At 28.1% G+C, this 14,667-nt stretch overlaps 1 protein-coding gene across 2 annotated transcripts in view; it reads left to right on the forward strand.

The window, feature by feature from the left end:
- LOC118182606 (lachesin-like) overlaps window positions 1–11,953 on the forward strand; it is a 171,956-nt gene extending 160,003 nt beyond the window's left edge. For both annotated transcript variants that reach the window (XM_085815902.1, XM_085815904.1), the window contains exons 8-9: window positions 3,065–3,154; window positions 4,404–11,953. In XM_085815902.1, coding sequence (XP_085672028.1) covers window positions 3,065–3,154; window positions 4,404–4,486 — 173 coding nt within the window. In that variant the 3' untranslated portion in view covers window positions 4,487–11,953. The remainder of the gene's footprint in view (window positions 1–3,064; window positions 3,155–4,403) is intronic.
- The last annotated feature ends 2,714 nt before the right edge of the window (window positions 11,954–14,667 follow it).

The raw sequence follows: 14,667 nt of genomic DNA on the forward strand, positions 1-14,667 counted from the left end.
ATTCCATTGTATTAGATGTAATTTCTAGCAGATTTAAAAAAAAAAAAACACTCATAATGAACCCCCCTTATGATTGCAATATAATGTTAAAACTTTTGATGTAATTAAGTTTTTATTATGTAATTGGTTAATTGCATTAAAAGTCATCAGCTTTAGTAGTAGCAGTAACGGAGGACGTGGGCATCATCCCTCTACCATTACGGTTAATCGGTTCTGGCCACGTTTGCCCTTATCTAGTATTTATTTAATAATTCAAACGTTTTTACATTGTCATATAGTGTGGCTGATTTACAAATAAATTCTATAGAAAGCATACTTTTAACACATGGGACTTTTTACATTGCCATAAGACGGCTATTTTTAACATATTCTTTACAGGATCCAAATTTTTTCATCAGTTTCAAATTATACATTAATATCAAATTTCTATCTATGTTTAATATAAACTTGAATATAGAATTTTCAACATGTAAAAGAGGTACTAATAATCATAATGGATGAATACATGATAAATGAAACAATAATAGATAGTAAATACATAGTAAATGTGTAAATCCTAATACTTTCAATAATACAAATTTTGATCAAAAATTATAAAGGCAATAAAAATAGTAAGTGTGAAATAAATACTTTTCTTAAAGTCTATAAACATATCTATCATGACATACTTCTTAATTTTAAAGAAGTCTTAATTATTCTTGAATATAGTACCAGGGATTAGCTATTATATTAGGTATGTAATTGTTGTTAATGCCTTTCTTAAAAAATTTGGAAAACTATGATTAAAAAAAATCTTAAACTAGTACTTTATAGTCCTTCCTGAAGTGTATGTTTTTAAGCAATTCTTTATAAAATGTCGAAATTTGTCCTTAGTAAGATACCTTTGAAACTTATTCCCTCGTTCTTCTTCAATAAGTTCTTCTCTTTCGTTCTTCTTCTTTTCTTCGTTCTTCTCCTTCCTTAAATCTTCCTTTCATTTAATCTTCGCTTAAATCTTCTTTTCTTATATCTTAATTTCTTTCCTCCATTTTTTATGTATTTTCTTCCTACATCAGCTTTAGTACCTAATTAAAAGATCGAAAATATTATTTATAATATAAAATATTATTTATAATATAAGTATCTTATTGGATCGAATGCCAAACACAAGGTCTAAGATACAGGATGACCCTCTATATTGAAGCATTTTCTTAAGAAAAAAAGAGAGCTTACATTTAAAACGTTATATTATCCAGAATTAATTTAAACACATAATAGGTCATAAATTTATTTTTCTTCATTTGTTTCTCTTTTCTGTAATAATATATTTTTAATAAATTTTGAATTGTAATTTTATCTAACAGGATTTTTATATATAATATAATATATTCACAAATTTTATATATTTATATAATATTAAAAAAATTAAACTTAACGCAGGCAGCTAAATACGAACACAAAAACAGTTATAAAGGCTAATAAGAATTATTTCCGTCATTTTGTTAAATAATGCCGAAGGTTGTTTGAAGATTATATAAAGCATGACTTAAAATATTATTAAATTCTTTAATGTGCATGTGTGCATACATTCGTATATATAAAATGAAACTCTCATGCTGTACTTCTCAGTGCCAGTGCGTAAGTATAGGAATAACGTCCACAATTTACTAATCAAGCACACGCATGTAGATATGTGCTGTTTTGAACTTCACTTTGGAACTCATCTAGTTCTTTGTTCTTGAACAAGCAGGATTCTGAAACGCTACCAAATTTTTGTTCACGCTGCCATACTTACTATAAAACTTTTCTGTTGTTGTACTTTAAATGGTAGCATAACCAGTCACACTCTGAACACTTGAATAGTAATCGCTGAACTGTTTAACCGAAAGAGAGTATACTCTCTTTCGGAAAGAAGGAAGGAAATGAAATTAATTTTTGATCAACATTTTTTCTAATAGTAAAAGACAAGAAACAATATTCTTAACTTCTTTTACACGCGATAATGTTTCAAGATCTTTTTGTGTTCACAGTTACATTTATTCTAAATTAAATATTGTTAATTCATTAAATGCAATTTAAAAAGAATAAGAAAATTATAAGGAAATAATAATAATAATTTTAGAAAACAAGAGCTTCGATTTGTTTCTAACTTTGACGTTTTTTTAGCCGGAAAGTTTAAAAGCATTAGGAGCAATTTTATATTAAAGATATGCGATAATTCATCATTTTTAAGTTCCAAACATTCTAAGGATTGTTAGAACTTTATTGTCATTTTATTTTACATGTTCAGATATGAAAACATTTCGTTAATGAACTATAAAAAACAAGATAAAGTTTATTTTGCTCAAAAAATTATATTATTATACCTACTGTTATCATAGTATATAATTCTTAAACTTGGGCTTATTTGTTTAAGACTACATGAAATTTAATTTGTAGACTTATAAAAATCAAATACTAGCATAGATTCATCAAACATTATTTCTTTTAGAAAATTATTCCAAACACATAGAAGGATAAAATTTAAAAGGATCATTAATTCTTAATAATAGCTCCTAAACAATAAAAAAATATCTTTTACTTCATTTAAAGATGGAAGATGCATTTGATTTTATCATTTGCTGATATCTTTTTTTTTCTTCTTTTTTCAATATGATTTTCGTTTCTGGTATTATTTCAAAAATGTATTTCTTTTTTATTCTAAAATGATTGAATTAAAAAGAAAACTTTACTTGAATTAAAAGAAACGTTTTAATTATGACTAGTTACTCATAAGGGAATATGAAAGGCTACGTCTAATGCAGCAAATCTGATTTAAATATCATGAATTTTTTTAATCTTAAATTGATTTAAAAATTTTTCTAAGATAATTTCACAATTTAGAAACATATAAAGTGTATAGTATTATTCGAACGTATAATTGCGTTTATTTTTTCTTTCATGTTCATAATTAAATAGATTTTAAACAAATAAAGTAAAGTAAGAATAGTTGCGCTTCATTGTAGTTGTAAATCAGTTTATTACTTTTGAAATGTTTAAAATTCAAACTATAGGAATTCATTTTATATTGTTCCGTCTTTTCTAGATGAAAGGTTTGAAATGCTGGATGATTCTTTAGGCAGGGACAGAAGCTTTCCAAATCAATCACCTGTACAAGAACTACCCAGCACACAAGGTAATATACTTGTTTGTTTGTTATGAAAAATCCTAAACTATTCTTAAAACTTAAAATATATTTAAATAAAAAATAAAAACAGATGATGGAAAAAATTTTTAATGTCGCTACGTAAACATTGTTTGTTTAACACCTAAGAACATTTTAAGTTAAATCTTTAAATTAAGTTTCTTAGTTTAAGACGTAATCAGGAGAAATTTAAAATACATAACTTAACTTCATGTACAACGGTCTTCGACTTTAAGATTCTGTCCATTCTAAGATGCAACCTATGATTTCACTACCACCAATAGTATCAAACACGTAGATTAAATGCAAATAAAAATAAGATAAACAAAATGCTTATGCTAAGATAAATAAAATTTCTAGCAAATATTTTTACTAAGCTAACTAAATTTGCTAATGTCAATAGTATATTAGTAACCTTTTACTAATATTAATCAGTAATTTTAGAAAAAATATGATTTCGAAATAATGAAGAATATTCAGGCAAAATGCAAGACTCTAAAACTACCTTGTTTCTCTCGCTAGTTGTTATTTCTTGATAACTGCTGTTCTGTGATTCGGGTATTTTTATTGCCTGTTTCCTCAGTAATATTTTAGGAATAACAATTTCCTTTTGATTAACAATTAACTCTTCTACTACGGTTTTAACAAAAAAAAATCCTATTAATATTATATAATTGCTTAAAAACACATGCATTATATTGAGGAATGAAAGTTATAGCATTGGCTTTTAAATACGTTTTAGGTGCTATTTTCAGTTCCGTTATATTCAAATTTTGCGCAGGTGACTTTGACTGGAAGTGCTATTATCAAATTTAGTTGAAAGTTTTCGTCATTCTATTTATTGAATATTGCCTTATATATATCTCACTTTGCTGAAACTTTAATCATATGATTTCTTTTATCTGATATTACTCGAAGAAATTAGGTTGTACAGAATAAACCAGACATATTGAAATATATAGTACAGTATTCACAATATGTTAGATCATTGAAGTTTATTTTTTCTGCTGTTGTTTAAAATAAATTCCAATTATTTTGATGTGTTTTCAAGATTGAGATAAAAAACTAGTGTTCTGGTCTACATTGTGAATCGAGAAATAAATATTTGTGTTCCAAGATAAATATTTATGAATAAACAGAAAGCTCATTTACCTCTTCTGTCTAATAAAATGTTTGAGTTGCAAATTTTGCTACATTTCATTAATTCAGAATGCCTAATGAATCAGTCCTTTTCCCATAGATACCAAACGCAGTGGTGCCGTATCAGCGTTTCCTTCACATATTCTTATTCCACTTTTCTTGGGGTTACGTTTTCTCGTATGAAGCTCAAGAGTTAGAGGCTGTCTCCAGATATGCTCAATGAATATAGACAGTGATCGGACATGCAAGCATGATCTGAGTAAAGAGGTGAACGACTTGGATTAGATCTTAATATGGACTACGTAAAAAAGGACTACGGATTTTATTGACCACATTGCTCTAAATCTTTCATTGGAGGTATTGCCTATGGAGATCAAACTGTGGATGGTTTTTTAAAAAATTTGTTGTTTCTAATTTTATACACTATAATAAAGATATAAATATTAGTGCATTTGAGATCATTAGGAAATCATATTAAATGAAAGTTGTGTAATGTTTTCAGTTTTGTATCAGATTTTGTAACAGTGAAAATTTTTCTTAAAAATAATGAAACATCTGATAAATAGGAATTATGCACAAATTCTATATAAATGTTTAATTTGAACTGGTGCCATGCCTCTATCATTGAGACAAAGCAGTAAAATACTGCTAGCCAATAGAATTATTTGAAAGAAATCTCTAGAGCAAAAATTAATTCAAATGCCACAAAGTGCTTAATAATTTAAATAGTTAAAAAGGACTCTTTGCAGGACCTGTTTCCGCATTATGTTAACCATTTAATTAACATAAAGCCTATATTTTTCCTTCTTCGAAAACCAATTAAACACAAATACGTTGAAAGTATAACTGAATTTATTACATTTGGATGTATATATATATATGAATATCTGGAAACTAATGCTCATCTAACCCCTCTCCTGCAAAAAAGAAAAAAAAAAAAAAAAAAAAAGATAGGTTCGGATAATGGAAAACATTTTTTTAAAAATTATAATATTTCTCCAATCAAATGTAGCCAGGAACTGGAAACCTCATGTTCTTCAATTTATATTTATAAATAGCATAATGAATATTGCCGTAATACATTCAAAGGATCTGCAGGTACTAGGTTTCCGAGCTTTCCAGACAAAAATATATGCTTGCATATTATTAGGTAAACTGAAATACTAAATGCATGTTTTCTTCTATAATTCTTTTTGCAAGAATATCAAGTTTGGCTTCCGTAAAATTTTAGGAATTAAAAATACTTCCCTAGCTTTCCCAAAGTAATAATTATTTAACAGCGTTGCTTATTAACGAAGATCATAATATCAAATTAGGTTTGTTTGAAGTGCTTTTTTCTTAAATTTATTCTACAGAACGACATCTCGTTTTAAACTGTGACCACTATATTTTACTAAGAGTGCAATTTTTTCTTCTTCAGTGTGTTATAAAATATAAAATGAGCTACTTTTTAAATTTATTTGAAAGATTAAAAATGAATTCTATAAAAACTAAATTATCTCGGGAATTTTTATTTACGATGAAATTTGTAATGCATTTTTGATTAAAAAAATTCACCAAATTAGCATATGAGTTTCGAAATATTGAAAAATATTATCGTAAACACGAAATCACGAAAGCAAGTACACTGCAAGAAAAAAAAAAAAAAAAAAAAAATATGGGACAGTGCTATATTTCCCGTTCTACTGGGGCGATTCACGAAATTCAAATTGCGTTCTTCATGCCTCGAAAGCGCGACTTAGGATATATATTAGATTTTTATATAGCACTATTCTAACATAGGTATTTTGACACAAAATCGGACTTTTTCTGAAATAACATACCAATGTTTTTACATATTTCGATTCTACGACTCAAATTATGCCAGAATACCAAGTTTTGTAAAAATCGTACGCGTAGTTTTTGAAATATTAGCTCTCAAAATTTTAGCTCCTCAATGTTAATTGAATTTGGTATATATTTATTTATATTTCTTTTTTTATTAAACTTTTTTGATTTTTTCTCTCACATTTCGAAATTTAGGTTCATTCCAAATAAAATTTACCCATTTTTTGTGTTTTATTTTTTAAATTTCTATTTTTAAATAATTTTTATAAATTTTTCGAAAAACATTTTGAATTATAACCTATAAAATTTTTACCATCATCTTAAAGTAGGTATATTTTTAAGCATATCTGCAAAAAATTAGACTTTTTTATTCAAAATTTTCTAAGATATACACAAATTTACATATTTTCGCGTTTTGAAATTTGGCATCTTTTTTTTTGAGCGATAATAACGCCAAATGTGGTCGATGGATTTTTGGATTTTTGTTACACTGTATTGTCACAGCTATTTTTAACCTTAAATTTCAAGTAAAATTTTACGGAGAATTTATTATATGACATTTTTTCCCTCAATGATGCGTAATAAATATTTATTACTATATGAAAAGCTATTTTTTTAAATAAATTGTTTAATATTTTTTTTTAATTTCTCTCTATCTATTTTTTTTTTTTTTTTTTTTTTTTTTTTTTTTAATAAGAGTAAATTTTTGTAAGAGTAAATTTTTACCTTCGGCGTTTTATCGTATGCTACTTTACTTTGTTTAAATCGAATTGTCTAAAACTGAGAATTTTCGTTTGATGTTTATTTGAATTTTATGACATTAACTGCACAATTTATTTCTAAACAAACTGATGCTTTTGAAGTGGTTGAAAGAGCGGCTGATACTATCATCCATATTTTTAAAGCACAGTATACTTTTATAGAAACATAAGATTTAGAATAATCATTTTTATAAAAGTCGAATTATGATATAAATATACAACCCTCTAGAGACTGAATTAATGGAAGTTCAATGGTTATGTAGAAATGATCTGCAGCTACTTAATCGCTGGATAAGTCAGCAGATTCCGTGGACAAGTAAGAATAATTATATAAACGACACCCAACATTCTGAATTCAATTAACAACGAGGATACGATGTTTATTAAATGAATTTAAGAAGTTTTAAAACATAAAAAATCAACTCATTTTTTATCCTAAAATGTATTTTTGTGCGTAGCGTATTTTCATTATTCTAATTTAAAATTCTAATAATTCTTAAAATTCTAATTTAGAATATAATTGTCAAGAACTGATTCCTAATCATCAGTAATATAATAAGTAATTATTACGGTTATTAATAAATCCTACTTATAAAGTAATTGCAAATATTTCAAAAAACTTTCTGTCTGAATGCAAATATTTTTCTGTGCAAATATTTTTAATTTTATATTAATCAAGATTGCGCACGATATTATTTATTTGCACTTCAATTCTTAACGTCAGTTCTAGTAGAAGTTACAAATCAATTATATTTAATTAAGGATTGGATTGGATTGGATTGGATTATTTAATTATGGCAAAGCACACGAGGGCTATCTGCCTAAAGGGAGGGATGCCTTCGTGGAGGACTTTCTAAGGAAAACTGGCTCGTATACACGTTACACATCTGGAAAACCACGAAAACACCCATGCAACCAGCCCGTTCGCGGGATTCGAACCTCGGACCGAACTACCAGTGATCAGCGTCTTTACCGCTCGGCCGTTTGTGGGCATTTATGAAATGGAAGGCGATAACTTTATTTAAAATGGTTGTCAGAAATACCAAAATGTTTCGAAAAGTTGGATACTTTTTAATATACTTTCAGAATGCTTAAAGAAAAAGAGAAGAAAAATAAATTTTTTCGTAAAATTTAGTATTTGTATTTTTTTTAATTTAAAACTTTTCAATGTTATGATATTTGATTCTTGCGATTTCAAAAATAAAATATTTGACTAAAATATGAATAACATTTTAAGAAACCAAATGTAGGATAAAATTGTGTAAAGCAATGAGCACAATGATAAAACTGTTTAAAGCAGTGTATGCAAGTCATCCTAAGTTAAAATGTCGGTTATACATCTCTCTTATTTATATATATCTTTTCTGAACGGAACATTGAAAGGCGTGTAAAACTGTGCTTTACTGTATTTTCTCTTTTAATATAGTATGCAGTTTTCAAACTCATCGTAGTCTGGGTTACAAAGTATTCTTCCGAAAGAAACGCAGTTCAAATAAATAAAATCAAATTCTGGAAAATTGATATTAATAAATATATTTAAAATGCTTAGTTCGAAGGAATAAATAGAAAATTTTAAAACAATTATCTGAAGAGACAATGCAACACAAACAATTAAAATAAAAGTATAAAAATTTAAAAATTACTTAAAATAATAACTATGACGAAAAATATATATAAAGAAAACTATTTGAAAAAAATAAACGCTGCACCTTTATTTACACAGTTCGAATAGGTAAATAGAAATTTTTAAAACAGCTATTCGGAAAAAAAAAAAAAAAAAAAGTGCAACTTAAACAATTAAAATGAAATTCGAAAAAGAAAAAATTACTTAAAATAATAAGTTATAATTAAAAATATAATATAAAGAATATTATTTGGAAAAAAGGAACGATGGTGACTTTTTTTCCTCTCACGGGAAAGGAAACTAGGTTGCCATATATTAAGAAGTTCGCCAAGTGAAGTATTCTTGGCGCAAACTGACAAAAAAGTGCCAACATAAATTTGTGAATTTCTCCGTAAATTTCGCTCCAAATTTTACAAAATTTCATATTTAGGCGTAATTTGAGTCGTAGAATCGAAATATGTAAAAAAATTGGTATGTTATTTCAGAAAAAGTCCGATTTTGTGTCAAAATACCTATGTTTGAATAGTGCTATATATAAATCTAATATATATCCTAAATCGCGCTTTCAAGACATGAAGAACGCAATTTGAATTTTGTCAATCGGCCCAGTAGATCGGAAGATATAGGACTGTCCCTTTTTTTTTTTTTTTTTTTTTTTTTTTTTTTTTTTTTTTTTTGAGCAGTGTACATAAAGAGCACGACACCAAGTACAGAGGAAAAAAATACTTTGTCTTTTACAAAATAGGTGTAGGTTATAAGTTAAAAGGAAATGAAAATTTAAATACCATCAGTAGCATTGTCTGAACTAATTCATTTTATTCTATTCAGGTTATTTAACACATTTCTAATCTGTTTACGCTAGCTAGAATTTTAATCACTCATTATGAAATGTTAAAACAGGTGTCTTTCAAGAAAAAAGGAAATTTTATTCTATTAAATTTTGATCTCAGACACAAGTCACATAGTTATTCTTTCATATGATTGGTATATTTGTTTAATTTTGCAACATATCATTTGTCTAAATCATTAACATAAGAGAATTAGAATGCTTCCTAAAAATACCATTAGCTAAGTGAAACTACTCCTAAAAATGTCCATTTGTAATTCTGTGTTAGCCACTTAAGAGTCAGTACCTGTCAAATTTAATCTTTACATATATTTGTATCCTATCCACTCTACCATACAACGCACAAAGAGGGAACTTAGCAAACACTTCCTGGCAATCGATGCATTTTAAGATATTCTCAGTATTCATTACCCCCATTGAAATCAGAGTTGGAATAGTAAAAATACATGAAAACTTTATTGTTCTAAGTATCCGAAAAAGTATTATCTGAAACGTGCTTCTTTTGTGCACAGGTCTTAAAATCAGTCCCCTTACAACTTTAAGCCCCTGACTCATTTATGCCGTATAAATCTTAGCCTGACGCACACTAAATTTTCTTGCAGTTTATCATAGCACACTTATTGTCTGGATTCGCTTCGTAAATAAAATACTAATCTTTGTTAATTGCCGTGTATAAAAAGCGTTTTTAAAGCATTTATTTGTCCAAATTTGATGATGCATCAGGTATTTTGCTTTGTCTTTCTTCACGTCTTTTGCTTCCTCGTTTGCCTCACCAAACGGAGTTGGTGAGGCAAACGAGGAACGTTGCACCAAGTTTATTCAGCCCTGCATGAACATTTTAATTACGCGAACATGAAATTTAAAAACATCTTGTGTTTACAATACATCTTGTGTTTACAATCAACAATCTTGTGTTTACAAACACAATACATCTTGTGTTTAGAATCTTATAATGATTAATAGCAACTACTCAGGACTTAAGCAATTTGCTGTTTGAAAAATAATTTCTTGGCTTGTCTGTCAAAATTCTAGTAGACATTGATAAGTGAAACTTGAATTCGTCTCGCAATAATATGAAGAAGATTTTTTCCGTGTGTCTATTTGATCTGGATGATTTGGAAATAAATCTTTTTTTAATAACTTCGCTACGATGGCTTTTTTATTTTCAGTTAAGTTAATAGGTATTCTGCTGTGCTGTAATAACAATTGATTGTTAATGATGATTGTAGTAATAATAATAATAATAATGATTAGGTAATAATAATGATTGTGGTAATGATTATTCTGCGTTTAGAATAAACCGCGAACAATAGCATATAAAATTTACTGGTTATTCTACCGTCAAGTTTTAGTTAAATTACGAACAATTAATTTACCAAGACATTTAAGTACAAACTGAAAGGTATTTGTCATACTATTTACTACAAATGAGTTTTAGCTGAGAGCAGCTGCAAGCAAATGAAATTAAAACAGCTAGTTATTTTCAGTGAAAGTTTTCTGTGGAAATGTTTTAGTAGAATTTTTTAAGTTAATTTATGTAAGAGTGTCCAAGGTCGGTGTTTCAGATTACCTGCTGCGATTTTTTTTTTTTTTTTTTTTGTAAATCTTGTGTTCTGATAGAACCTGCTTCCTCTGATAAAACAAATAAATGTATTAACACGTGCACATTTTCCATATTGTTTCCCATAAGAACGGTTATTTAACAGAATTTCTTGCAAAAGGAATTCTTGAAGTAACTAAACTTATGTACGAAATTATCCTTTCATACATGAGACCAAAAACTGAATCAAAATATTTTAATACTCTATCAGACGTTGACAAAACCTTGTCTTCTTCACAGTTAGAAAAATAATATATGAAATATAGACTACTAGCATATTGCATGTAGTGTGATACAATAATATGCTCTGCTGTTTCGATAACTAAATATTTTCAGAGTAGTTTGTATTAATATTTATGCCCTTGCATTAATAACTCTTTAATGTAAGCCACATAATTACACTTTGAAATCGAAATTTTAATTTCATGAAATTAACAAAATGCTAATGTGAAATGAATTACAAAAATGCATAAATATTTTAAATAGCAGGTACAAAATTGTAATTGAATAGGATTATGAGACTGATGAACGTGTTAAAAACAAATGCTTGTTTCTGTATTCCCACATTTTTGCAAAGGCGTAGAGGAAGCAGTACATAATCATTTCATGATAGTGTTGGATCATCATGGTACGTACTTGCATTATACGGTCACCAGCACTCATATCGTAAAGCCAACGTCTTCATGTATTTCTGTGTGTATATATATATACATAAGAACAGATCCAAACCTTGATATGGAACAGAAAATTGTAATACTGTTATGTATTATTGAGCTTTATGTCAGTGTTACTGCCCCAATTTATGTAAAAATATACTTGTAATCAGTAACTATTTCATGTATATAGTAAAGTGTACTTTATTCAGATGCCGAATGGAGTCTGTAAATGAAAGTGTCAAATTGCTGATTACAAATAAAATTGTTCTGTAAAATGCTCTGTAAATGAAGATGACGGGATTGTATTTTTGAATAAAAATTAATGATAAAACTAACGCCTGTAATCTGTATTCTCATATAAATACTGTGTTTCATTTTTATCAAAATGCATGCATTGTATAAAATGCTTAACTCAAAGATTAAATGTAAATAAATCTAAGAATGCGAAATTCAGTAAAAATGAGTGTTAGAAATAGAAAGTATACGGTCAATCTCAGTTGTAATGTGCGCTCGGGGACCAACAAAATTTTCTGGTTACAATTACTTATATTCTTATTAAAACTAACCGCCACAGAAATGTCCATAAATTAGTAAGTTGTTCATAATTTTAGGGCTATAATTTCTTAAAATTGAGGTAACATTGAAAAGCAATTATTTACTTAACAACAAACTTGATGCTGCTATTTACAGTTTATCTCTGTTGATTTAGTTAATTCAAAATCAAATTGGGGGAAATCAATTTTAACAATCTTAAACAGATATTCTTTCATTTTTTCTTTTGAATTTATTACTCAAATTGCTTTTTAGAGATAGTAATTTAAGCATAGAGAATTAGAAATTTAAGCATACAGAATTAGTAATTTAAGCATATAGAGAACATGTTAGCTGAAGAAGAATTTCGTAGCCAGTGTTATTAGTTTCTGCTTAGTCGTATGCAGGCCAGTTTCGTTATCTTGAAAGATAACTCCTTTCCGATTGGCTAAAACTGGTCATGCACGGAAATTTAAAATTTTTATATATCCTGTCTGAGGTTCTATTTTTTGCTGCCATATGGCTCGTATATAGAATTGTGAGAACCATTCTGAAGTGTTGTATGCATTTTAGGGGCACCATTTCTAAAGTATTTTCCGTTGGCGCGGGGAGCATATTTAAATAAGTAGAGCCTCAGATATCAGCATTCTAGTATGGAAAATTTCCTGCATTCTTTATATTTGAAACACAGATTGTGATGTACTATTAGTCCCACCGCATGTCTAGAATTATAAATCTTTTAATTATAAAGTCGTACAAAGAAAAAATCGTAAATGTGGCATAACAAGCCTGTGTATGTATAATTCTTATGTGCAATTTAAAATTTCAAAGGGTCATCTGAGAGAAAGTTTTAAAGAAGAATGAAGGTAAAAAAATTGATAAATTAAAAAAGAATATTAATATACAATAATTAAAACAATAAGAAGTATGAAAACAATTTATAGCTATTCAAGCATTTATAAATACACGAGTGATAAATGGATAATAATAATTTGTATATATTTGAAAATCTGAATTACAGAAATAATAAATATTTACTAGAATTCACAACCATAGAAATAATTACCCAAGAGAAGTCAAAGATAATGTTGTGCAATCTATCGGTGTTCTATTTTAAAACAAATATTAAAAACTAAAATTATCCAATCTTAGTTTATAAAATGCTTAAAATTGAGCGCAGGAATTGAGTTTCATGTGTCAAAATACATTCACGGACTACAAAGAATGGAATCAATGCCTCTATGTCTCATTAATACTGATGAGTGTATTTAAACATGGAAAAGCTTTGAAATAGAAACCGAGTTTTGGCGCAAAAAAGCCTTCAAATAGACCATCCTTCATACGTTTTAGAGATTTCAATTATCAGTGCTTCAATCGTCTGTGAAAATCTTATATTAAACTCTCTTACCTGATATTTATCGTGGAGGATATTCCAGTTTACAGGTGTCAGGATAACTATGAAGAAGTTGAGATCACAATGGTGCTATCAAATCTGAAAGTGACCTTCAGTGTAAGATAAGACAAAGCATCCGGGCACCAACTATTTACCAATTAGAAAGCAGGATGTCATCCCATCGTGTTACTATACTAGATACAAAACCCCGAGGTCAAAACAATCCCTCCACAGATGCCATCGATCTAGAGATCCTATTAAAACGGCCAAATTTTTAACAGAACAGAGAGGTTTACCGTCCCCGTGCTAACTTTTACCGTACAGCAAGTTCAGGTAAAAGCATGGGGGATACCAGCGATGTACCATGGGTCAGCTGGTAATGCCTTCCCCTACTAACTATACAAAAATTTCAAACTTTATTAGAATTTACAAAGAAATGTTGAGGAAATTTGCAATTGAAGCTTTCCGAATGATCTAGACTAGAGTTTACTTATTATGGAACACCGTGCAATCCTACCGTACGCCCTGCATCCAGTATTAAATAAAAATAATATTTGGGACATAAAGAGATTTCATTTACCATGCAGCAGTTTTCTCACATGAATTCAAAATTATACTCCGTCTAATTTCGTGTGAAGAGTTAGATTTGTAACTTCCACAGATAACTAGAGATTCCACAGATTTGTAACTTCCACTAGAGGCACTACAATCTATTTTATGCTTTAGAGCGTATTTTTTAATGTGGTAAGCGGGTCCATTCTTTTTTAAATAAAACAGTTCCATACGGGATTAAATTTGAATTTAAGTACATACATTTAATTTAATTAATTTAACACATTTTACAGCTGTGATAGCTAGACTTTAAATGTTATACGATTTGAATACTTCTGTGAATGGATCAGAAGTTAAACAAATAGAACTATAAAGAAGTAATATTAATCATTACTGGGCACATACACAAGCAGCTAACGAACATGTACACGTATATTACTTTTTGAACATGTAACGCTGCTATTTAATTACAAGTTATTAAAATCTACTTTATTATACAAAGAAACTTTTAAAAATTTCGTTTGTTACATAAATGTTATGCTATAATATTTAATTTATTCTAGATCATGTTTT

The sequence above is a fragment of the Stegodyphus dumicola genome, chromosome 4, assembly GCF_044657685.1.
Source record: "Stegodyphus dumicola isolate Sdum_Otavi_A_Nest chromosome 4, ASM4465768v1".
Classification (NCBI taxonomy): Eukaryota; Metazoa; Arthropoda; class Arachnida; order Araneae; family Eresidae; genus Stegodyphus; species Stegodyphus dumicola.